The sequence below is a fragment of the Electrona antarctica genome, assembly GCF_951216825.1.
Source record: "Electrona antarctica genome assembly, chromosome: 7".
Classification (NCBI taxonomy): Eukaryota; Metazoa; Chordata; class Actinopteri; order Myctophiformes; family Myctophidae; genus Electrona; species Electrona antarctica.
In genome coordinates this window covers 42,677,659-42,704,321 of record NC_136812.1, presented here as the reverse complement: position 1 = coordinate 42,704,321, position 26,663 = coordinate 42,677,659, and the positions used below count along the sequence as shown (strand labels likewise).

General features: G+C 41.8%; 1 protein-coding gene across 1 annotated transcript in view; it reads left to right on the top strand.

Annotated features, from left to right (window-relative positions):
• Positions 1-25,640, top strand: part of LOC306926882 (ankyrin repeat domain-containing protein 13C-like) — a 60,569-nt gene extending 34,929 nt beyond the window's left edge. Inside the window, exons 5-13 of the mRNA XM_079506380.1 lie at positions 3,420-3,465; positions 6,177-6,243; positions 10,726-10,870; positions 13,169-13,300; positions 14,514-14,675; positions 21,102-21,181; positions 21,851-21,949; positions 22,460-22,560; positions 22,984-25,640. Of these exons, the coding sequence (XP_079362506.1) occupies positions 3,420-3,465; positions 6,177-6,243; positions 10,726-10,870; positions 13,169-13,300; positions 14,514-14,675; positions 21,102-21,181; positions 21,851-21,949; positions 22,460-22,560; positions 22,984-23,114 (963 nt within the window). The 3' untranslated portion in view covers positions 23,115-25,640. The remainder of the gene's footprint in view (positions 1-3,419; positions 3,466-6,176; positions 6,244-10,725; positions 10,871-13,168; positions 13,301-14,513; positions 14,676-21,101; positions 21,182-21,850; positions 21,950-22,459; positions 22,561-22,983) is intronic.
• Positions 25,641-26,663: the final 1,023 nt, after the last annotated feature.

The window sequence follows — 26,663 nt, the reverse complement described above, 5'->3', positions numbered from 1 at the left end:
ATGGATAACAATTGTTGATTAATAACTTCAGCAAAGACGATGAACATTTTAAAATATGCCTGCACCCCCCTCTCTCTGTCTCTCTGTCTCTTCAATTTCAGACATGTTACCTGCATAAGCGTGTTGCGAGCTTGTAGATCTGCTAATGTTGACTATGTTCGATATATGTTCAATATAATGACATGCCCAAAATGGAGAAGCCAGGTTGAAAGTGGGTACATATCTTTAACAATGTTATTACTTTACAATGATGTTACACGAGGGAGTCCACTGTGTTAAAGTTACAGGATAGCATATATTGTATCACAAGCTGGACTCTATCACATTGAAACAGTTTGATGAAAGCAAGTTATGATTTTGTGTAACGCGGACTATCTCCAAACAAACAAGGCTGCATGCCGCCCTCCTGTGCTCTTTGTGATCTTTGCCCCCCAGGGAAACAGTGCAATAGTGGGCTGTCGACACAAAGCACTATAAGTGGAAAATATTGTTTTTTAAATGGCTCCAACTCCAGTGAAAGGTAGAGTCCACACCACAACTATAACGATGACGGTGATAAAACAGTTGTAGTGCTTTGTGTGGAATGCCCTTAACACAGCAATGAGAAAAGGTGCATCTTAATACAGTGGAGGGGGAAGACCTAATAAAAATGGTAAACTATTCAAAAGCCTAGGGGTGACATTAGAGAAGGCCCTAATAGCTTTTAACTGGGGCTGAGGAGAGGAGAGGAAAGGGATGGAGGTGGCGACTCTTTTGCCACCTCCATCCAGACAGAGAGAGAGATAGAGAGACGGAGACAGAGATAGAGAGAGCTGGAGAGTCTATAAAAGAGGGAGGGGGGGGGGGGTGAGAAAGGGAGCACTACAGAAGAGGGAATGAGCATTTGCTGTGTGGAAAAAAGACATTCTGTTGCTTGTTTGCACTCGGGTAGGTCAGGTTCTTCCACTTGAAGAGAAATGCACGGCTACAAATGTGCAAAGACACATAGCCACCTGGGTGCGTATGTACACTGTACACCCCTGCAGCCCTGGGCTGCCTGATGGCTCAGCCAAATTGGTGCACAGTAGACCATAATGCTCTTAAGTCCACATCAATGATGCAACAAAACCGCTGCAAAGACAAATTGCAGCGGTCTGAATTGCCCCATTGCAGGCCGGTGCATTTTTGGGACTATGTCGCAAGTGGTTACAAGTTGCAATTCGTTGCATTGCGAATCATTGGCGTGAACTGGGCTTTAGTAAGCGTGAGGACCCGGGTTCGGATCCAACCCAGTCTTGTGTTGCATGTCTCTCCTATCACTGCCCTTTATTTCCTGACACTCCATAATGACATATTTGGAATAAAAAACAAAACGACAACAAAAAAACATTAGCTATGATGGATCGTAAGTTGTGTGTAACGTCAACACTAAATCTAACATTGTAGCTTGTTAGTTTAGTTTGTTAGTTTGTAATTCAGTGTTTGAACTTGCACTTAGCTGGTGCACACAGTGCACATGCACAGTCTGCACACACAGGTTTAAATGTCATCTACATACAGTACAGTACATGCACAAACCACAACCACACATGCAAGGAGCCTTACTGTGCTCTTGTGGCTGCTGGCAGGCACTCTGGACATAATCACCTGGCTACGCGAGGGCAGAGCACTGCCAGGTCAGCTGCACCTGCCTTGTCCTCTGGGAGGGAGAGAGAACAAGCAAGAGAGAGAGGAGAGACTGCAGTAACAATAAGCTTTATTCATATATAATCCTCTTGTTTACTCGGTTCATATTTGATTTCCAGAGAATGAATCAGTTTATTTGCCAAAGTGCATTCAATGTTACACAGGGGGGAAAAAGTTAATTGTTTACATATGATACAATCATTACCTAGAGAAATCAATTAAGTATGCAAGCAATCTATAGACCATCGTGCCTGTAAAAAGCAACGTGTTTTTCCTCAGTTCAAATTATGACAATTATACCAGACTAAGCTCCTCTGGCTGGGGACAAGGTTGACAGAAATCGGATCATCTTTGACCTTTAACCTTTAATTTTTCAGTTCATTTCAAATTCAGTTCATACGATTATTGTTCCTGTTCAACCACTTTAAATCTGGCGTCCCTATTTGAGGCATGTTGTTGTTGTCAAAATCTTTCAAAAAGGTTTTTTTTTTAAAAAGGGTCAGAAGTACTCAAATTATCTTATCAAAGATAAGATGTTTTGTAGTGTGTGTGTGTGTGTGTGTGTGTGTGTGTGTGTGTGTGTGTGTGTGTGTGTGTGTGTGTGTGTGTGTGTGTGTGTGTGTGTGTGTGTGTGTGTGTGTGTGTGTGTGTGTGTGTGTGTGTGTGTGTGTGTGTGTGTGTCCGTGTGTGTGTGTGTCCGTGTCCGTGTCCGTGTCCTGGACCTTAGTTTGGTTACCTCTGAACTAGACATCATGGCTTGACAATCGGCCTGCACAGCTCCAATAGATCGGATGTATTCTGAGCCTTCCCAAAGTGATGCAGCGCTAGCCTCAATGTCACATTGATTATTATTATTTTTTTCACTTGCATCATCAGCATCATCATTATCATCATCATCCTGGGGATTATACAACTCTGACAATAAACAAATGATGATTCCCTACCAACATTACATCATGCCAAAGGGGGATTGAGGACGACGGCAGTGCTTACGAGATCAGGACAACACACTCATATAGTTTACAGCTGCATTGAAAATGTGCCACAAACTGGGATTAGTCAAGAGGACTAAAATGAGATTAATTAAATAAGTAATTTTCCCTTATTTGTTGTGGATGAACTAGCAGGTTCATATTAAGTTGGTTTCGTTCACAGAGAAGATTGTGTGCACATCTCATGTCTGTATTTAGGCCAGGTGCTGGACATTAATCGAGGAGAGGATAAAACATCCGCACACTGTTTTTAAGCTAAAAAAAAAAGTACTGTATTACTGGTGCAATGTTTCGATCCTTTAGGTCTTCATCAGGCAAATCGAATAACATTTTAATAATGCAACATATGAGATGTAGTTACTTGGCCTCCCCAAAGACAAACACAATGCAGGCTTGACCACATTGCTTAAAGCCTTACTGGCCCTATACTGTTCACTTTCTGAAGATGTGTCCATTCAGCCTGTCACTCTGGTTTCACTGCAATTATATAATGACAGTTCTTTTTTTTTTTAAATATATCCCTTCCCCCGGTTGCTCCGTGCCCTATCATACACGTGCTGTGCACAACCCCAAAACACTGTCAACACATGGCCCAGATAGATAGACAGACAGACAGACAGACAGACGGAGGGAGGGAGGTAGGATATGCCTCCTGCCCCCCTTTGCACTCTACTGAGTGCATGTTTCTACTTAATGATGCATTACTCTCTCTCTCTCTTTATTTGGACTTATATATTTTCTTACTGTATTTGCCTATTACAGCTTGGGGACTTCTACTTGGAGCTTCACTGGGACTTCCAAAGCTGGGGTGAGTCAGGTTTTGTTTACTGTTGGCCTACTTGGAATTTTGGGAGAAAAATGCTCTCCAAACACAATTTAAATCGGACATATCCCCACCGAATAATAACGTGTGCCGTATGACTTCGATTCGAGTTTACTCTGAACCGTCGTCAAACAAAGGGGTTATAGATGGAGTAATGTGGTGTACTGTCACGTTGTCTAGCTATGCTGGTGTTAGTGGATCATCTGGTAAGTCAAGACAACAATGATGACAGATTGTTTACACTGTGCTGCCAGGGTACATGTTGAAAGGCACCCCCCTGGTGGCCATGATTATATTGCCTCAAGGAATTACTACAGTACCTGTCCAGTGCTGTGTTCATCTTTACATCAAGGAAGCAAGCATGACTCCAACTCGTCTCAATCCCCCTGAGCATTCCTGACCGGGTGCACTATAAATGTGACTCTTCTGTTGTCTGCAGCATACAACGCTGATGAAGGCTTGACTGCCGAAACGTGTCCGTTGTGCTGCTTGCTCTGCACCGTACCATACCAATGTATTTATTGAGATTTTTCAGTACTGTGTCCAGACAAATGCCTACCATTTTTCACCATTCTTGGTATCCTACGGCACAAACAAAAGTGAATTCAGTCGTTACTACAGCCTTTGTAATCAGAATGCCGTTTGTGGCTTGTTGGCACTCGAGTTGTGAGCTGGGACTGAGTGCTGTGCACGTGTCTGTTGTTAATTATTGACACGTTTTGTAAGTTTACATAATGGACACATGATGGTAAAGGCATGTTGGGAGGTTGTGTAACGGCCCGTTTGTTTAGGGGGATGTAATCAACCACACAGAGCCACAGAGGTGTTGTATAGTATTGTAATCATGGTGGTAGGAAGAAATGAAATGAAATGATATGGCCAAGGGGCGGAAGCACCGGAAATAATTAGATTTGTCGTCACTTGTTCCCTAGTTGTTTTATGCACAGCTGTTTTCACAATACTTGCCAGATGCATAAGGCCATGGACTACACTGTAGATGGCCCTACCTGCACGAGGGGCACAAAAATAGCAGACCTACAAGCTCATAAATTGCGTTGCGATCCGAGGCACTAGTCTGAGATTGTAGAATAGATAATGCTTTGCTATTTGTCATACAAAGCACATAGGGAAGTGGTTAAAGCTGGTTTCATTATTCAGCGGGCAGATTTTTATCGAATGCAAATACAACTTTTTGTTCCTGGTCAGTAGCACAGGCAAAGTTACTTTAGCAGGAACACCTCAAACCGACCAGCATTTTGCTTGTGGCTGTTTGTAATTTGTCCAACTCTGGTGAGGCTTACTGTCCCTAAACCGAAGCCTCGAGGTGTTTGGTTTTGGAGATTAGACGTTTGCTCGTGAAAATAGCAGATCTAATCTACAAGCGTTGCTTCATGCAGTTTTGGAGATTATATGTTTGCTAGTGAAAATAGCAGATATGAGGCTCCATTTTTGTCACCACTAAACCCCTTATCCCTAAACTTCTTTGCCTTTTTTTTTACTATTTTGAAAAACATTTTTGAATAGTTCAACTACTATAGCCAATCTACATTGACACGTTGTGAGCTTGTAGACTGGCCATTTTAACTATTCAAAAATGTTTTGCAAAATAATAAGGCAAATAAGTTTAGGGATAAGGGGTTTAGCGGTGACAAATGGAGCCCCTAATCTACAAGTGTCGCTCCATGCCACATTGCGAGCTTGTAGATCAGCTATTTTCAGTACAAATTAAACATTTTTTAAAATGTATTTATGTTAAATTGTTCTTTTTTTTAATCAAATACTTTTGAATAATGTTAGAATTGTTTTAAATTGAAGAAATGTCTTTCTTTTTAAACTTAAAAAAAAGGATACATTTACTTTGACGTGACCCATAAAAAAAATTCCGCCACCCAGAGATGGGTCCCGACCTACTGTTTGGGAAACAGTGACTTAACCCAACAGGGGTTGTGTGTGAGGGGCCATTAAATATTTACAGTAGCTCTAGAGCTACTAGTTATTGCTGGTTATATGGGCCTCTGCAGGGTTGAACTTTCTAGCAGCTTTGAAGTGGTCAGGTCTTTTTTTATTTTTTTATTATTAAATGGCCTTGCTAAATTTAGACAATCCCATGCTGTAGTTTCACTCCTCATGGCTATTGAGTGGAAACATTGTATGTCCAAAAGACTTTTCAGGAAATGGTAGAACATGTCATCTATGTATTCCAAGGGATCCATTGTAGTTACCCAAGCTCTTGTTTGTACCAATTTCATTGGTTAAATATTTATAAAACCCACTGACACACACACACTTAACCGCTTTCACAGCACATTCAGGACGGGACAACCCCTTCTGGTGTTTTACCCCTTCAGGATGGGAACCCCTGTTGCTATGTACAGTATATTAGCAGTATAATTTTTTTTGTAATTTTGTAATTAATATTTAAAAAACATTCATAAAACTTAGTTCAGTATTTGGAAGGAGTTTTTACAATCTGCCTCAGTCCTAAATGGGTTAGAAACAAAAAATAGCAGATCTACGAGAGAAAAATCAAATATGGCAAAAAGAAAGTGCAGATTTAGCCAAGAGCTTGTAGATCGGCTATTTTTGGCAGATTTTGTGCGACACTGTAATATGATGAAGTAGCACGTTAATTTAAGGGGGGAAAAACAACATAGAAAGTGTGAAAATGAAATGAAATGTGCTTCCTTGTGTCGCAGTGCCCCTGCTCTCCAGAATCCTGCCATCAGACGCATGTAAGATCTACAAGCAAGGCCTCAACATCAGGTGAGTCCATACATAGTATAATATATAATATCATATATTTTCATTTATAAAGACATTCTTGGTGATCTTCCTCCTTACATTTCCTCCAAATTTAATTTGGTAAAAAATGGTGTAGTGCCAGCCTTCAAACCTGGGGGGGGGGGGGAGTGTCTTGCTTTCTTTGGCCCCTGGCCGTGGAATGACCTTGCAGTTCAGACAAAAATTGGCCTTGAAAGTTCCTTTGAGAAGTTTCAAAAGGATCATCTTAAATGTAGAGTCCAACACTACACATCCGTACATGTTCGGATGTGTACTAGCCTTGGCATAAGCCCATATATTTATTTTTAAAAAATATTTCTTGTTTAAAATATATATTGCGGTCACTGTTAGTGTACCATTGTTGGAGATTTGTTTCTTTGTTTCTTGAGGTATGTCATGGATGTATTATTTGGCTCATTGGCTGTTGTGTAATTTTACATGTACAATGTAGCATTGATGTGTAATGTTGTTTCTGCCTCTTGGCCAGTTAGTTCCCACTTGAAAAAGAGACTCGGTCTCAATGTGTTTTTACTGGTTCTCAGCCTTTCCAGGCTGTACAAGAAGTATACAGGGCTTAAGTGGGTAAGAAAACCATGATCCTAATGGTTTTTCAGGACCATACACAGAGCAACAGGAGAGTGCGGTGGCAAGAGAGACCATTCTGTACCCTCCAAGGTCTCGCATCTAGTATATTGGCTTCAACAGCCAGTGTGCAGCCATGGACGGACACGTGTCCTGGAGAAAGACCCTGGATCACAACCAGCTGCATTCATTACAAATGTATGAATGGGTGTCTGCTCCAACAAGTGATGAGAGACATTTTAAAGGGATTGTGACATAAAAAAAAGGTTCTTGTAATTCTTCTTAATTTCTTTCTGAGCTCAATTCCACCCAAAAAAACGGAACTTTTAACATTCAGTAGATTTTCTGTGGTCTGGGGTTTTCTGGCTCAAACGAGGGCTCTGGTTTCCCCGCTGGTTGTAATGATATTCCAAATTTACAAAGTAACTAGTAACTAAAGTTTTCACTTAAATGTAGTGGAGTAAAAGTACAATATTTGGAAAAATGTAGTGGAGTAGTAAAGTACAAATACCTCCAAATTGTACTTAAGTACAGTACTTAAGTAAATGTACTTAGTTACTTCCCACCACTGCAGATGGAGAGTCCCTGTAGCATATACAGTAGTCCCTTCCCTGCGCCCCCTCATAATGGGCCATAAGACATCATTATCAATTTCCACTACCGGGCGTCATACAGCTTCCAGTGTGGAATCCAAACCGGCGTGTTTTACCTACCTGTTTAACCATCGTTAAATGCTAATATGTGCCGAGCTACACGGACGGCGGCACCGATGCACCGAGCTGTGGAAAGTTCAAATTCAATTGTCGAGGTTTACCTCATTGTGCGCTACAGCTGTGGCACACTGCCTATACAATACACACACACATCATGTTAATGCTGCTCAGCTGTGGCACACTGCCTATACAATACACACATCATGTTAATGCTGCTCAGCTGTGGCACACTGCCTATACAATACACACACATCATGTTAATGCTGCTCACCCACAAAATAACTCGGAGCTGTTGCTAGGTGCACATCTGATGATCACACACTGTCCTCTCTAGGTGCCCGTTCTAACTTCTATTAACGCACACGCACACGCACACGCACACGCACACGCACACACACACACACACACACTCTTTAGTTCACCAAAGGCACACTTGCATACACGGTATCGAACTGAATCTATGTGAATGTGCCTGTGCGAGTGTAGTCATGCAGTTGGTGAGTTTCAGGCTGTTTCACTCATCATTATTCTCCACTAGTCCTTGGCTGTGAAAGTTAGTATTCAAAATGTTGTTTTATATTATCCTGGTTTGCGCGAGGCAGGCAGGGAGGGAGTCGGAGACACACAGGGAATGGATGAGTGTAGAGGAGATAGAGATGGAACCAGAGACATCCTTGTGGTCGTGTGTGAGAACCCCAACAGCCACATTTGTGTGAGACTGACTGGTCATCAAATAAACAATAGCAGATCTACAAGTTGTGTGGCGCCGCGTTGGGAGCCAGTGTAAATCGTCTCAAGCCAATGTGTATATGCTGTTGAACAATAGCAGATCTATAAGCTCATATCGCGGCACGCTATATGAGCTTGTTGAGATCTGCTATTTTAGAAAAATTGTGAACTCTTTGCAAATCTTTGAATATACATTCTTTCTCAGCAAATGTGTTTGCTTCTGGGGGGTCCCTGGAACAAAATATTTTCAGATGGGAGTCGGCAGGTGAATACATATAATTTTTGGTGTCCTTGACATGAAATAGTTTGACATAGAAACATTAGGTTTTTCAGAAAACTGGTCTCGGGTGTTAATGGGCTAACTAATTTAACTGGGGACCCCCTGGAACCCCCCTCAAGGACCCCCGGGGGGGTCCCCGGACCCCACTTTGAGAAGCATTGGCCTGGAGAGAGGACGTGGCCTTGAGTTGGTCCATTTTTACGTTTGTGTTGCTCTTGTACCATATCTTTCATTATCACTTCCTCCTCCTGTTCCGTCTCTCAGTTTCCTAGAACTGTCGTATCTCCTCTCCCGCTGTTCTTAATGCCCTCTCCTTCAACCCCATTGTGTGTGTTTGTGTATGCATACACAGGCATAAACACAAGTGAAAGGGGGGGGATCCGCTTTCATCGCAGGGAAAGTGAATACAGAATGTGGATCTTAAATGAATAATGTGCATTAATTGTTGCCATGGGAGATCTATAACCACGTCATGTTTATAACGGAGATATGCACATGAGTTTGTTTGTGATTTTGTTTTACTATCCTTGTGTGGACTTTTGGTCGGCCCAAGGATAGTATAATCAGCCTGGTCATGTTTGTGTGAAGTCCATAGACTTCGCTGCCACTCTATCTTTGTTTATAACGACTATAACGCACATTCCGTGCGTTATAGCCTAATATAACACGCCACGGTCACTGCCAGTATTGTTTAATTACCTTTGGAGCATACGCCGAAGTATTTGAGCCTTTGATCCATGAAAATAGTCCCATGGTTTGTTGCCTAGCCGAAAAATAATCCACTGTCGCGATACGGAAGAACAACAAACGGTAAGGGTGGATGGATCTCAGTGTAAAACCCTGTTCACTTGCATTGAACTCATTTTCCCAGAAGCCAGTCGATTTCCGGTTACGTCGCCATAACGCTTCGGCCTCGTCACGTTTGTCCGCGACAAAGCCGTTTTTTCATTAAAGTCATTACAAAACGGAAAATTAAACCTATAAAACAAATAGCGGGTATAGCGTGTTACGCAGGGAAAGACAATAGAATAAAACGTGTGTATAGCGGGTCACGCAGGGAAGCTGTTAAAGTGCACTAAACAAACATTACCGGGCAAAAGGTGCTCCAGACAAACATTAAAAAAGCCATAGACTTGGCTGCCACATAACGCAATTCCGAAACCCAGACATTGGAGGGGCTAGCGCCCCTCGAAAAAACACCTTGTGGGACATTTTGTTCTGGCCCTATTGGTTATTATGTTGTGAAAAAAATGTTTTCTTTTTGTCACGTGCACTTTCAATACAGCCTTGGGCAGCATTGCAGGTAGTGAAATGCTTGTACTCTCCTAATTAAGAAGATCAAAGTAGTAATAAAATAGTCCTAAAAGCAAAACAGCAAAACATTTTTTTCACGAGGACCCCCTCTAAAACGAGTTTATACAACTCAAGGGGCTATCCTCTAAAGAAATAAAATTTCAATATATTTCCCCACCTTTTTCAAAGTAGTAATACAATAGTCATAAAAGCAAAACAGCATTTCCCCACCTTTTTTGTTTCTTTAAAATAAATACTCTATGCGCAGTCCTAATAAATGGTGGAATTACAACAATAATGGTACTGTTACATATCAGTGACGATGGAATGTCATGGTCATTCCAAGTTGAAAACGACAGGCAGATCCATCATCCAATAGGAATTTGACCTGAAAGAAGGGGAAAGTTCAACATTGAACTAATAGCATCTGTTGTTGATGCTCCATCCTTTTTGTGTTGAGCAGCTCCCATTGCTGTGTCTTATTATTGTTGTGCAACATAAGTAAGCACATACTGAACTGCCCTGCCTATAGTTTTATCCCACAAGCTAAACAAGTTTAGAGTCTGTGTTTCCTGACCACTGCACATTCTTACGGACTTGAGAACTGATAGTGGGTTTGTCCAGCACGGAATCAATGGTTCATTTTTTTTGCGTCTAGTTATTATTATTAAATGCTTTTTGCTTTGTTCCGTGTAAAACAAAATGTGTGGCCATTACACTAATCCTTTAACGCTAATCCACACATACACAGTATAATACGGTTGTGGTTAGGATCCGTTTGGTCAGTCGCTGCTCGAGTAATGAAAGATTTGTTTTGATGTCCCCACAAAGATGCTCAAAGCAACGTGTGTGTTTGTGTCCATACAGACTAGACACCACCTTGATAGACTTCACAGACATGAAGTGCCAACGTGGTGATCTCAGCTTCATCTTCACCGGCGACGCCATCCCCTCCGAGTCCTTTGTGGTGCTGGACAACGAGCAGAAGGTCTACCAGAGAATACACCACGAGGTCTGTTGAGATGCCTACACAAAATACCATTAGGTCTGAAATACCTATTTACCAGTGGTGGAAACTGGAAAGTAATTAAGTACATTTACTTAAGTACTGTACTTAAGTACAATTTTGAGGTATTTGTACTTCACTTGAGTATTTCCAATTTCCAGTACTTTTACTTCTGCTCCACTAGATCCAAATATTGTACTTTTACTCCACTACATTTATTTGAAAACTTTAGTTACTAGTTATTGTTTAAGATTTTCATTATTATTATTAGAAAACACACATGTACCACTTCAACCCTATATATATTTCGGCCATTTTAAAATTGTTTATACATTTGAAAACTTGAAATGAGAAATTAGATTAGAAACGAGTACTTTCTACTTTTGGTACTTTTCGAGTACATTTTGATGCCAATACTTTTGTACTTTTTTACTTTTTACATTTTGAATTCCCGACTTTTACTTGTAACGGAGTATTTCTATATTGCAGTATTGATACTTTTACTTAAGATAACTATTATCTGGTTTTCAACCAGTGGTCCGGGGCCACCAGTGGTCCTTGAGGGGGTTCCAGGTGGTCCCCAGTTAAACTTAAATGGAGAGTTGGTAACCAAATGGACTCCTAGCCTATAGATCTTTAACTCTTAATGTAGAAGAATTGTTATTTTGATCAACGTGTGCCTGTTATCTCTCTTACTGGTACCACATCAATACAGCATGTAATTGTGGACATCTTATTCAACGACAACAAAATGTTCTAAGACAAGTTTTGAGTCTGAGAGGCTAAATATCATCAAATGGTGGTCCGTGGCTTAACCCATTCTGGGCGGGAACCCCTTTTGGTGTTAGCATTATGTTATGCTTTAGCTATTGAAAAATAGCAGATCTACAAGCTCATAGCGCGCCACCGAGTGGCGCGCTACGAGCTTGTAGGTCTGCTATTTTTGAAAAATCGAAGAACAACTGACATAGAAACATAGCTTTTTCAGTAAACTGTCAGGATGTAGAAGACATTTTTAGAATCTGATCTCAGGTCAAAATGGGTTTTAATGCAGAATAAATAATGGACCTTGATATGAAAAGGGTTGAAAACCACTGTACTATTACACAATTCACCATGAGGTCTGAGAAATACCTATACGCACCTGTTCACCTGCAGCATGAGGCCTGTGAGAGACGCATGGCTGCATTGATGCATGCACAACAAAGGAAACGTCTACATGGGAGGTTCCAGAAGTGTCGTCGTGCTCGTACTGCAACAATGCCCCACTGTTTATTCCACATGCAGCTGTCTAAATGCGTTTTCAATTTGAGCTGTTCGTGTTCACTCAGACACATGTATGTAGGTATAAGTCCCGACTCAATAGCCATTCCCCTAGCATATCTCTACTGTCAGGAAGAAACCACCTAACTCCAATTTGTTTTTAAACAAAGCAATACTGCCTCATCAAAGTTGGTATTGTGACTTTTTTATGATATTGTCAATTACTTGCATGAGAGGGGGAGAGGTGTTGGGCTTATTTTTGTTAGCATTCCCCTGTTCAAACCAATAGGGGAGGGACCCTACATGCTGTGGCCAAACCAATAGAGCGTCGCAGTCCCGCCTCCTACCCTGGACCAGGAAATGAAACCCAATGCATTATTCTCATAGACATTTCTTAAAGTATTTATTTAAAGACGGTTAAGCCGCGGACAAAGCCAACTCGAGTCGTGACAACTCATGACAACACAAACAATATTTTGGACCAAACAAATAATTAGAAAGAAGAAAAAAACGGCAGGTTACAACACTTTTTTTGTTGTTTTTCTTCTTTGTAATTATTTGTTTGGTCCAAAATATTGTTTGTGTTGTCATGAGTTGTCACGACTCGAGTTGGCTTTGTCCGTGGCGTAACCGTCTTTAAATAAATACTTTAAGAAATGTCTATGAGAATAATGCATTGGGTTTCATTTCCTGGTCCAGGGTAGGAGGCGGGACTGCGACGCTCTATAGGGGAGGGACCCTACATGCTGCCATTCCATTTTTACTTTTCTAACACTATATACAATCCAACATATTCAAGGCCCAAAAAAATAACCTGCTGAATTTCAAAATGTCACAGTGTTCCTTATAGTTTCAAAAAGTGTCAAGTTTGTCAGCTTGTGTCTTGTCAGCTTGTGTTTTGATGCTCCGGTAGCCAAGGTACCTGATGAAGGTCGTTCAGACCGAAACGTTGTAATAAGCTACTTCTTGTAGACAGTGTGCGGGATCCCCCCCCCCCCCCCCATGGTCCAGTAGCTGACCATCTCTGGCCTGTACTTTCAGGAGTCTGAGATGGAGACAGAGGAGGAAGTGGACATCCTGATGAGCAGTGATGTCTACTCTGCCACACTTTCCACCAAGTCCATCACTTTCTCACGGGCTCAGACTGGCTGGCTGTTCAGAGAGGACAAGACGGTAATACAGCCATACTTACTAGAATATACAATTCACACAATGGACTATTCTTATTGCCGAGTTTGTATCTGTTTTTAAAAATAGTGCTTTTCATAAGGTCTTAGTTGAAAAAACCTATCCTTTAAAATGATATCTCCTCTCTTTTCAGGAAAAATGTTATCACAATTATCCTTCACTGGTACGAATGTGAACTCTGCCTTTTTCCCCCATCTCTCCCCACTTATCAAATCCATCAGGCTCCTCTTCTCGTGACCCTTGTCCGACTCCAGTAACAATAGTCGTTCTGTTATTCAAGACATTGTAATACAGTACAGAATGTCCGCATCTGCGATCATATTTCCTGAACCGTATCCAACGTCTTGAAAGAAAAAAAGAAGTTCAAAAGGAGGCGCGAGAGTTAAGAAAGCATACCAGCTGTGTAGACACAAGCCCAGGAGACGGCTACTGGTGATGGTCTCTGTGGCTGAACAAAGCACAACCTGTATTAGACGGAGGCAATGGAGGATAATCTATTAAAGGACCACTTCACCACTTTTCAACATCTCTTCATATAATTGGTCCTCACTAATGTTCATGATAAAACACCACCATTTTTTCCTACTCGGCCTGTGTCTCATAGGAGGGCTTTGGACAGTTCGGACACCCGTCCACCAGTGACATCATCATTAGGCAGATTTTTTTTAGATTTGTTTTTAAATATATTTAGATTTTTATTATCGTGAGAACGATGGCTTCAACTTTTGCATTGCAACTTTTCAGGAAAAGAAAGCCTGCCGTTTCTATTAGCTTGGATTCACCATCGATGATGTCACTGGTGGACGGGTTTCTGAACTGCCCACGGCCTTCCTATGAGACACAGACTGAGTAGGAAAAAATTGTGGTATTTTATCATGAACATTAGTTTGCCAATTATAGGAAGAGAAGTTGAAAAGTGGTGAAGTGGTCCTTTAACCACATTAACCCTGTCGTCCCTATTCTGGCCATTGCGACGTGTTGTGAGAGTGTAGTTATTCTAGCTATTTGTCATACGATGACGTATATACAGTAGTTCATGTCTGATATCACCCCCCTCGTCTTTCTTGTTAAGATCTTTGAGATGTATTGAAATTCTATCACTCAGCTTGTGTGTGCATTATGTGTTTCTCTTTGTCTCGGTGTGTCTGTGTTTGTGTGGGTTTGACATCACATCGCTGTGTCTTCTTCATCTCCCCAGGAGCGCGTGGGAAACTTCTTGGCCGATTTTTACTCGGTCAACGGCCTGGTGCTGGAGTCCAGGAAGAGGAGGGAGCACCTGAGCGAGGAGGACATCTTGAGGAACAAAGCCATCATGGAGAGCCTGAGCAAAGGAGCCAACCTCATCGAGCAGAACTTTGAGGTGATGGTTGAAGATTAAAAAAATATATATATATATACACTACACACTACACAATCGATATGGAAGTAGTAAAATGATAAATAATACACACAATAAACTACAACAAAACCAGAAAAGTGCAATACACAATACAGTTTAGCTAAAGGTGAGTGTAGCTCTGGTTTGTTTATATGGAAATGATCAAAACACCTGAATTATATACACCGAAAACAGCAGATCAGCAAGTTCACAACGTGCCCCGTGAGCTTGCAGATCGTCTTGTTTTCGGGGTGAGACATCATTTTTTCGTCTCAGTTGTAATAAGAACTTTCTGACCAAGTGCGAGTTGGGAGCGGTGTAAAATAACACAGATGCTTTCCATGTTTAATGGCTTAAAGTGCAACTTTGGCCATTTTTAGCCAAACTCCTATTGTATACACTACGGGTATAATTGACATCATAAAAAAACCAAATGTGTTTTATGCAGGCTGCCTGAGGCTGGTGTGGTTTTCAACTGCCCTTTAGCCACACAGAACACTTTGTGAATGCTATGTCAGATTTTCACATCTTCCTGCTAAGTGGCCCTATTAAGTTTAGCCCCTATATACTCTGACAAACCCTTCTAGAACTGCATGGACTTCTCCTGCACCGTCAACTCCAGACTCTTTAGCATTATAAGCAATCATCTTTGCATGGCTTATGGAGAAATACCTCAGTCTGACTCCTGTCTCAGTCTGACTCCTGTCTGTAGGTTCTTTGAAGTCTTGTTTGTTTCGTACATAACTCTAGAATGAAAACTTGGACCCAGTCACCTTGTTTTGTCTGCGGGGGAACAGAGTTTCCCCACCCCATCCCTGCCCACAAACCGCACCTGTTCAGCGTGTATTCTGAGGCCTAACGTCGCCACCTGCTGGTGACATCGACGGTCTACACCTATATTAACACGGCTACATTCATAACCCTAGTCGTCACCACTCAACTCTAGTATGTTCCAGAGTTTGCTCAACAACAAGCCCTCGTCTAAACACTGCACATAAAGCCAGTCACACACCAAAGACAAAGCCGCACGACACTCAATAGATGCCCTCTATCTGCTCGCTCGTATTGTCAAGTCCCTGTTGTTCGGCGCTGGGCTTTGTTTCATCAATGTGTCCTCTGTTTTTGTGTCAGACTCTTCACAGGCCGTGTAGACTTGAGTAAATGCCCATCGACTGTTTTAGAGGGAGAAAAAAGAAGCTAAAATGATGTAAAAATGATGCGTGCGACTGCACGTTTTGTTTTGTGTAACCGAGTGCTGACACGGCAGTGGTACCAGACACGATACATGGATGTCGGATTGAGGAAAATAGCCAGGCAGGCGGGTTCCCTGTGACGTAGGTCTGTTTACGACGCTGATGGTTGCCGAGCCCCCCTTCGGACAGCCCAGGGGGTTTTAGCAGGTCAGCCCTGCATCTGTGGACACAAGGGAAGCCCGGGGGGCTTTATGACAGAACCCGGCACTATTGATCAGATAGAGGACAGCTAAAACCCATGGATGGGAGGGGGAGGGGGGGGGGGGGGGGGGGGGGGGGCACATGCTGCCAGACGGCAACGGCTGGCATTCCGGGAGATCAGCCCCCCCCCCCAGGCTGTGTGTATTCTCCCAATCACAACAGAGGACATGGCTGTCACACACACACACACGCAGCGTGAGAGCTGGCGCTTGTGAAACCATGGGGCGTAAGAGTGAAAACATCAACATATTGTGTGTCGGACACGGTGCTGTAATATAAGGCACTGAGTGTTCTCACTTCATAGAAGTGTATATTTGTACGTCTTTAAATGTTCTGATGAATTGAAAATGGAGGACCCTGATGTAAACAAGTCTTCGTGCTTTTTCTGGGTTTGTCCTCGTAGCAGTTTTTTTTGTATTGACTTACTTGTACTTTCGTTTGAACTTTGAACTGTACCCATTCTACTAACCGAGTGACATTTTCAATCAATGAATCAGAAGCGACTGCGGAGCACCAGGGGGTCCAAATGGATGCTGATGTGTCTCTATACTAGCCATATACATATGAGTTGGTTCCATCTGTACACTCAGAGTTTAGATGAACACTGAGGGCGGTGGATGCGAGTCATGGCCAAAGCATTTCCGGTGGTCCCCAGGCAATCTAATTACGTACCATAGGTGACTGTGTGTGTTACAGAGTAATGTTCTCAATCCACAATTTTAGCATACAGTTCTTTATTATGCAGAAAGCGAGGTCAGTGCAGAGGAAATGGGTTTTTAACTGTGGGCTATTTGGTTAAAAAGCTGTGATGAGCTGGGGAGATCAATGTTGGGGGTAACAAGTTAAAACTCTCACCTCCCCTCGACAACTATTGTCAAAGTGCCCTTGATCAAGGCACTAAAACCCCTGTTGGAAAACTGCAGAGGTAAAGAGCAGCTCCCGGGCGTGTGGCAACACCCCGGGGGCATCGCTATAAATAAAGTGCTATTAGTCAACTTGCCCGGTAAATAAGGGTTAGAAAACAAGAAACCTGTAATTGAGGTTAAACAAAACCATTCCACGGCTATGGTATTAACCCATTCAGGCCTGACGTCGAAATAAATAAAAAGTGTTCTGAAAGAATATTATATTCAAAGGTTTGTGCCACATTTTCACGATTTTTCAAAAATAGCAGACCTACAAGCTCGTAGCACGCCACTCGGTGGCGCGCTATGAGCTTGTAGATCTGCTATTTTTCAATAGCTAAAGTATAACATAATGCTTAGTTAAAACACCAAAAGGGGTTCACGCCCAGAATGGGTTAAGCTTGAAGCGCCAATTATAAATCACTGTCACGTCTGCCCTGAGTTCCATCTGCTTTACTGTAGTCATTGTTTCAGAGTGTCTCTGGGTTCAAGGACAGAGACACTGGCATGGCAGGCAGAGTGAATGTGAGTTGACTCGGGGCAAAGGCCTGCTGAAAGGCTTCCAGACTTTACTTCCACGGAAAATGGCTGAAATCAGGCATATGTTTCAATGCGGTAAGGCGAACATCATTAGCTTCTCTGAAACCAAACTTGATGAGTCAACCAAAGACCCAGAAGTTGAAATAGAGAACTATTCTTTGATCAGAAACGACAGAAACAGGCATGGTGGTGGCGTGTGTATGTATATTCACAAAGACACTGAATATGTTACTCGTACTGACTTACAGCATGATGAAATTGAAACTGTGTGGGTTGAATTAATTTTCAAAAAAGCTAAATCAGTATTAGTGGGCACCGTCTACAGACCGCCTGACCAACATGGGTTCTATGATATACTTGAGGGGTGCTTAGCTGAGGAGGAATGTGTAGAGAAAATCCTGATTGGCGACTACAATACAGACATGCAACGAAAGGAAGCACCTGTGTTTAAGTCATTCAGTAAGTTCTGTGATCTACATAGTGTCAGTCAGCTAATTACCCAACCCACTAGAGTGTGTGATTCTACTCAAACTGTCATTGATCTCATTCTGTCCTCGGACAAATCCAGAATCTCCAAGAAAGGGGTTATTGTATGTGGGCTTAGTGATCATTTTATGATATTCTGTACCCGCAAAATACAAAAACTTAAGACCGGCTGCCACAAAACAGTCATATCAAGGGACCTCAAAACCTACTCTAGTGAGGTCTTTAACCAAGTATTGGAGAGTCTGGATTGGTCCGATGAGCTTAAAAGCACACATGTCGAAGAAGCTTGGCTTGGCTTCAAAACCAAATTTACATCAGTACTGAACAACATGGCTCCTTTGAGAACCACCAGGGGCAAAACCCGCTCGGAACCATGGATGAATTCGGACATACTGGCTGCAATGAAAGCCAGAGACAAAAAATGCTCTGAAGTTCTAAAATGCAAGTCAAAGCTAGCCAAGCGCTTCGACAGTGTTCGCCAAGCTCGTTTGAACAACCTAAATACACAACGAATCAAACTACGAAACAGTGTAACTGCCATGACCAAATCAGCTAAAAGTAACTTCATTAATGATAAAGCTGAGGAAAACAAAAACAATCCTCATGAGCTCTGGAAGCTACTAAACAATCAACTAAGCTATGGTCAGAAACTAAAAACCAGATTTTCGAACATAAACATCAAATCTGACAACACTCTCATCACTGACAACCTTGATGTGGCCAACTACTTGAATATCTTCTTTACAAACATATCAACAACTCTGGTTAACAAACTGCCCTCCCACTCTGGGCTCTTTGGTGTAGAGCACATTACAACCTTCTACAAAAACCTAGGTGTTTGTAAAGACGATTTTAAACTAGTTATGGTAACAACTGATGAGGTAATTAAGAAACTGAGTGCCCTCCAACCCCACAAGGCCACAGGCCATGACAACATTCCCTCCAAATTTCTCAGAGACTCAGCCATCTCTATAGCTCCAATCATCACCCACATAGTAAACCTCTCCATCAAACAGGGACAGGTCCCCCAAGATTTCAAACTGGCCAAAGTAACCCCCTTGCACAAGAAAGGGAGTAAATTAGACCCCGGCAACTACCGCCCTATTTCTATTCTTAGTTCCATCTCGAAAGTGATGGAAAAAATAGTCTATGAACAGGTTGAAAAGTATCTTGCCACTAATAAATTATTGTACGAGTTCCAATCTGGCTTCAGAACATCCCACTCCACTGACACATGCCTCCTCTATTTGAGCGACCACATCAAACAAGAGGTGGACGCTGGCAAATACTGCGGCATGGTCATGCTGGACCTCCAAAAGGCTTTTGACACCGTGAACCACTCCATACTGGTTAACAAGCTAAAAGCAATTGGTTTCGATAGCACATCAGTGAGCTGGATGCAATCCTACCTGGAGGGGAGAGAACAGATGGTGGAAGTGAACGGAACACTGTCCCCCCCCCTCCCAGTGAGCTGTGGCGTTCCACAAGGAAGCATACTAGGGCCTCTACTGTTCCTAATATATGTAAACGACATGACTTCAGCCTGTGACTGCAACTTGTTCCTGTTCGCAGATGACTCAGCACTGCTGGTCTCGGACAGGGACAAACTGCAGGTTGAAAATGCCCTCAGCTCTGAACTCGGTAGAATCTGCACCTGGCTCGCTGATAACAAACTATCTTTACACCTGGGAAAAACTGAATCCATTCTCTTTGGCTCTATTAGTAATCTCAGCAAGGCAAATGGCTTCTTGGTTAGAGTGGGTGACAATGTTATCACACGTAAAGATGAAATTACCTACCTAGGTTCCATCCTGGAGGCTAATCTTTCCGGTGATAAAATGGCCACCAACGTAATCAAAAAAGTCAACCATAGAACAAGATTCCTCTACAGGATCTCCTCACTGGTCAACAAAAACACCTTGAAGACCTTAACAGGAGCCCTTGTACAGGGTTTCTTTGACTATGCATGCACCTCCTGGTACCACAGCACCTCAAAGGCCCTTAAAACCAGGCTCCAGACTTCCCAAAACAAACTGGTCAGGCTCCTACTTGACCTAGCCCCCCGAACCCACCTCACCCCTGCCCATTTCGACAGGCTGGAATGGCTTAGGGTCGACGACAGAGTACAGCATCTTGCAATGGGTCTGGTCCACAAGATTCGATACACCACCAAGATACCCATGTACCTGTCTAGATACTTCCTTAATGTTAATGAAGTCCACACCCACAACACCAGAGGGAGTGCAACGAACCATGTACAACCCAGATTCGGCACAAACAAGGGACTAAATTCTTTTCGCTCCTATGCCACCAAAATGTGGAACGCCCTACCAACTGTCATTAAGACATGCGAATCCCTTGACTCCTTCAAAACCGCTCTCAAAGGGCACCTACGGATGGCTGCAATTCGAAACTGGCCCCCGTAAAATCTGAATCCCCCCCCCCCCCCCCGCCCCCCCCTTTTTCCCCTCACTGTATATATTTCTTTTCCCTTTTTACCTCCTTTTTGATGAATTCTTTTTTGATGAATTCCTGTTCTGTCTATAGAAGTGTCTATTTGTACGTCTCTAAATGTTTTGATGATTTGAACATGGTGGACCCTGTTGGAAACAAGTGTAATGCTTAATTGGGTCGTCCACTCACAGTTAACAGCCTTTGTATTGAGTTTGTGCTTGAAATGTACTGTAATTCTGCAAACTGTTAATAAATTCTTCAATCAATCAATCAATCAAAAGGATACAGAATTGTGAGAGCCGCAACACTGGTGAAGTCCTTTTGTGTAAGCATTAATCAGGTCATTCACTTCAGTGGTGTGTTGGGGCCATCTAGTGGTAAGGCATAATTATGTTGTGCATCCTGTCGCAGAGGTAAAATGTTCAAGAGATATAACTCTTAACTACTAAAGCTCTTTTCAAAAATAACCAATCTACATGCTCATAATAGAAGTAGGGTCTGCAATTTTGTGTGCCATTTATGAAACTCTTTTGAAACTAATAAAATATAATGTTTTGTACTCCTTTCAGCCTGTGAGAAGGCAGTCGCTAACAGCGCCATCACCCAACACTATCTCCTGGGAAGAATACATCTCTGCTGAGAATGGAAAGTATGTGTCTTCATTCATATAATAATACTAATATGAATTAACTTAATTAACTGTTTATCATTCATTATATAACTATATTTAATGAGAGAGGTTCACAAAAATCCATCCATACAGAACTCGAATATAATAACGCACAAACGCAGCGATAAAGCAACGTATTTATTTTTCTAAACAAAGTCTATTGTTCACCAGGGATGCAATCATCCACCTATATGAATGAGGCATCACCATATTAAAGAGCTGTAGAGACAGGGAGTCCCCTGTGACTGAAGTGAACAAACACTCTACATCAATGATTACTATCGGAAACCTTTTAACAAAAAACTAAATCACTTAACCTAGCGTGGTGTCAATTGTGGTGTAATTGTGCCATCCATTTGCAATCCTTTTTTCTATTTACTGTTTACCTGAAATAACTGCACCAATATCATTTCCTAGAGTTTGAAAATTAATAGAAATTACTAATGCCAACACTTCACAAAAGAAAAATCCCCCAAATATGTGTGTATATATATATGAATGTTAGAAATGGCTGCTGTTGCAGGATAAAATAATACAATGACAAAGACATTGTCATGTTATAATGACTATTTGGTTCAGTTTATACTCCATGGTGTGATGGAGCAAAAATTAGGAATTTATTGTATTGAGTTTTGTGTTTCTTGTCAGAGCACCACATCTAGGAAGAGAGCTGGTATGCAAAGAGAGCAAGAAGAACTTCAAGGCCACCGTAGCCATGAGTCAAGACTTCCCTTTGAGCATTGAATCGTGAGTGTTCTGTTTACTATATCTCTTTGCTTTAGTAAAGTTCATAGAGTTCTTTTTGACATAGACGGACAGAATGTTAGCTTCCACAGTCTCCGTTTTCATTTTATTAGGAAGGTTGGGGTGCCTGTGAATTGTTATTTATGATATTATTATATCTTCCATGCCCACAACAGTGATAACATACATTTGAACATTTCACATTCAAAATGTATATTTTATTCTACGTCCTGTCTTAGAAGATAACCTTAACCACTTAAGCCCCGGCCATATACTTTGTTGTACAATTAATAATGAAAATACAAGTTCTACCACATCAAAGCATGTTGCAACCATAGGTTGCAATGCAACGCATTGTAGATCTGCTATTCCTTTAAAGAAATAATACAAATTTTGGAACAAAAAGAATAGAGATATCAGGACGAAGGTTGTTAAACTGGAAGCTTCCTGCAGAGACATAACCAGTCTAATATTAATTTGTGTGTATTCCCCGTTGGACGTGTTCCTGCTCAGGTTATTAAACGTTCTGGAGGTGATCGCGCCCTTCAAGCACTTTAACAAACTCAGGGAGTTTGTGCAGATGAAGCTGCCCCCTGGCTTTCCTGTCAAACTCGGTAAGTAGCCAGCTACTCTGCATGCTTGTTTGAGTACACATGGACATCGTCATTACATGCTCTCTACAAACCAAATCTCTTAAATAGTCTAGCTACAAGGCACAAGCTAATATATACTGTAACATGCCCAGAATAAGAATGCTAGGGTTCATGTGGTTAAAATGCTAGTTCTATTTCAGGTTCTAATTCCTCTCACATTGGGTGACAAAGACCTTAAACTGATCTTCGTTAGTTTAGGTGCCTACATGAATAGCTACAAGCTTGTAGCTACATTTACTTCCTGTTTTCAGTAAGGAAAGGTGAACGAGTCAATGAATGATTTCTCTCTGCTGCGCCAGGTACGGGGCCAAGGGGCTATCCTTTGACCAAATATCAAAACCTTTTTCACACAATGTTTCTGATGCTTTTCCTCATCCCCTGCAGACATCCCAGTGTTTCCTACAATCACGGCCACGGTGACATTTCAAGAGTTCCGCTACGACGAGTTTGACGAGTCCATTTTCACCATCCCCAACGAATACAAAGAGGACCCCGGCCGCTTCCCTGACCTTTAAACTCTTGCTAAAGGCAAGCTTCCGCTATGCCCCGAAACAAATTATATCTAATGTAAAATGGCAATGTTTAACACGGCATGAAGTCCCACTGGGGCTGAAACTTTGTCATTTTATATTGTATACAAGGTCTTTTTGGAGCTGCGTAATATTGCATATTCAATAATACGCTTTCACTTTGGATTTCTCTCAACCCCGGGGCAGGGCGGGGGCGGATGACTACATCCCATTGGGCATCTTGGAATCTGAAGATCTCACCTCGGAAAGGGCATTGATGTTTAACACGGGTTATGAACGAACAGAGGGACGAGAGGAAAGCATGAGGGTTTTAAATGAAAAGAGAATGGATTTCTGTGGTCTGTAAGTATGTATGTAATGTTTATAAAGGGATTGTGTTGAGCTGACATGTAGTAAAGCACTGTAAAGTTACCGTGTCTGGGATGTTAACCACTTGAACCCTATTGACTTCATTGTACGACAAATAGCGAAAATAGCTTATCCGCAACCTTGTAGATCTGCTATTTTCACTATATTTGAAAATGTATTCTTTTTTTATTTTGTTTTTCCCAAATCAGGGACACCAGGGTTTTAGCATTTAAAAAGGGATTCCATTGAAGTTGACAATGCCTAATGGTCAATCCTCTTTAATATCAACGAGTAAAACAAATACTTGTGTTTTCTATGTGTAATGAGTACTATCCTGAACTGGGCACTAACTAGATTCACTACAGCGAACCCGTGTCAGAGCTGACAAGGCAGAACGGGTGGGACCTGTGCTGCCACTTGATAAAACATCACTAAGTGCTGCATTTGAACTCGTATTATTATCAGAGTCGTTTTCATGGAAGCCACGTACAATAGAAACACTACGGAAATGAAAGGTACAGCAAGAAAGTCTTCTCAATGTGTGTGTGTGTGTGTGTGTGTGTGTGTGTGAGACTGTGTGTATGTGTGGAATTATAAGTTAATACGTATGTTTAAGCCTTTTTTTCCCCCCCTTTTTCTTATCCAACCTTTGTAAACCATACAAGAAACTGTACAATCTATCTAAATGAAACCTAACCTAAACCTGTCTAGGGGGTTAGTGAGTGAATGAATGTATGTTAAAGTACAACGTTTTGCCATTTTTACACGTTAACAAAAAAAAAACGTTTCCCTCCCTTTGCGCTGTGTAAATACATCTGTTTTATGAGGTTTTTATGTTTTAATTTTATTTTTGTCTTTTGATTTTTCTTATTCTTTGTGTTGACAGGACTATGGTGTCCTCTGTAAAAAGAAAAAAAGTGGAATGTGTGGAAAGCTTTGTGGAAGTTGATCCCACAAAGAGAACAGGTCACTGGATAGGTATCATGGTGGCAGTAGCCAGTTTGTACATAGTTATGCTGGTAAAACAAACTAAAAAGAAAGAACCTAATTTCTCCAACAGTTTTTCCACCTCATTTAGTAGCCTTCCCCTAGCTCTGGTCCATAGCTCTACTGCCTCCGTGCGCCCACGCAAAAGTGGGTGAAAATCACTTTCACCTAGAAAATCCATTCATTTTTTTTGAGTGGTGTAAACCACTCCTACAACTGGCTTTGTTTGTGCAGAAAAAATGAGCATGGTTGCTATGTTCACCCTGTTCACCCGGGTGTGATTTCATTACGTCAGACATGATTTCATTACGTCAGACAGGCTATATTACACCACTCAGTTCACATGGGTGTGATTTTTTTTAAATTCAGCTGACTGTGGAGACACATGCTGGAACTTTTTACTTTGAAATGTTTTATAGTTTCTGAGTTATTTAATTTAAACGCCCAATGCATTCTCAATGGCGAAAACACAAACTTTGTCACCACAAAAACATTGTTATTATTTTTTCAAAGACGTCCACAGACGTCTTGGGCACAAAATGTGATTAATGCAACGGCAGCGAAGGGCATTAGGGCTATGGACCAGAGCTAGCCTTCCCCCTCAGATAGGTATGGAGCGATTAATTTCCACAGGGAAACAGAGTGCAATGCACAGAGGTCCAATGGGAATGCTGCACAGTGCTGTTCTTGCAGGTAGAGCTTCTTCTTTATATCGCTTAAGATTGCTTCGTTATTATTATTGGCAAACTATGCCATGGGCTCATTATTTATTTGGTTTTGATCTACTAAAAAAAAAAGGTATTATGCTGAACGTCACTAAACCTGGCTGTCGGTTAGGGGGACATAAATACACAGATGTGGTGCTGTTTCTTCCTGGTGCCAGACCGTCAGTGTCGAACAATGTGCTTCTTGGTATCCATGTTAAATATAAAAAGTAGACAAATACAGTAGTTTTCTTCCCCCCTCTACTTGTTGGTGCAACCAATGGAAGTGTTCCTCCTCTCCTGTGTACGACCTACACTACAGGTTATGACTTGAACTGCTTGGACATTTACATATTGTTTTCATGCATCGACATCATTACACTTGTACAGCAAGAACCCTTGTATAAGCCTGCCACACTATTTTCATATAAAAATGTACTAAAATAAATAAAAAAACATACCTAAATTGACATTGGCTTTCACTTTATGGATTACATCAGAAAGTGAAATATTCTTTGTACATTACTGATGAATATTGATCACAATAGCCGAGTGGTTAGAGAGGCTGTCTGGTAAACGGAAGGATTGTGCAATCATGGAATGAGCAACACGGCTAAAGGTGTGTAGCCCCGCCCAAACATTTGGAATTCTCCCAATATGCTTCTGTTGCGAGCGACCCTGTGAGAATGGGTCCAGCAACTTTGACTTTTTGTGTATATGCTCCAAGCCGTAACACTGTCCCCATGGAACATTTGTCCCTTCAGGATAAGGCCTGTGCAATAGTTCAAGCAATATTTGGTGTCAGTCAGCCCTGGTAACATTTCCACTTAAAGGGGAATTTCTCCCTAAACCTTTTTTTACAAAAGTAAGTTGATAATTATGTATATTGACCAAACAAAAATATAAAAAAAAAAAAAAAAGATATAGGAGAGCTGGAGAAGCAGCTGGAGCTGCTGCTGGGGGGGTCTAACATCAGCTCACGTAGACCAGGAAGAGTGCAGTGTCAACAATGCATGGAGTGTTGCTGTCACATCTAGAACAGATGTGAACAAAAAACAAAACAATTGCGCGATTGAATAGGAGTTCTAGAGTTAGACCCCTCCAGCAGCAGCCCCAGCTCCAGCCCCCCTATATGTTTTTTTTTGGTCAATATACATAATTATCAACTTACTTTTGTAGAAAAAGGTTTAGGGAGAAATTCCCCTTAAGGACCAAGTTCTGATCTGAGACTGAAGTCAGACTGCTAAATGGGGGTCCCATAAGGCTTTCTCCCAGATTAACAGGCAAGATTTAGGGCGACTGTGGCTCAGGAGGTAGAGCAGGTCGTCCAATGATCCATGGGTCGGCGGTTCGAATCCCGGCTCCTCCTGGCTACATGTCGAAGTGTCCTTGGGCAAGACACTGAACCCCAAATTGCTCCCGATGTGCTGGTTGGTACCTTGCATGGCTTCCGCCGCAATCGGTGTATGAATGTGTGTGTGAATGGGTGAATGTA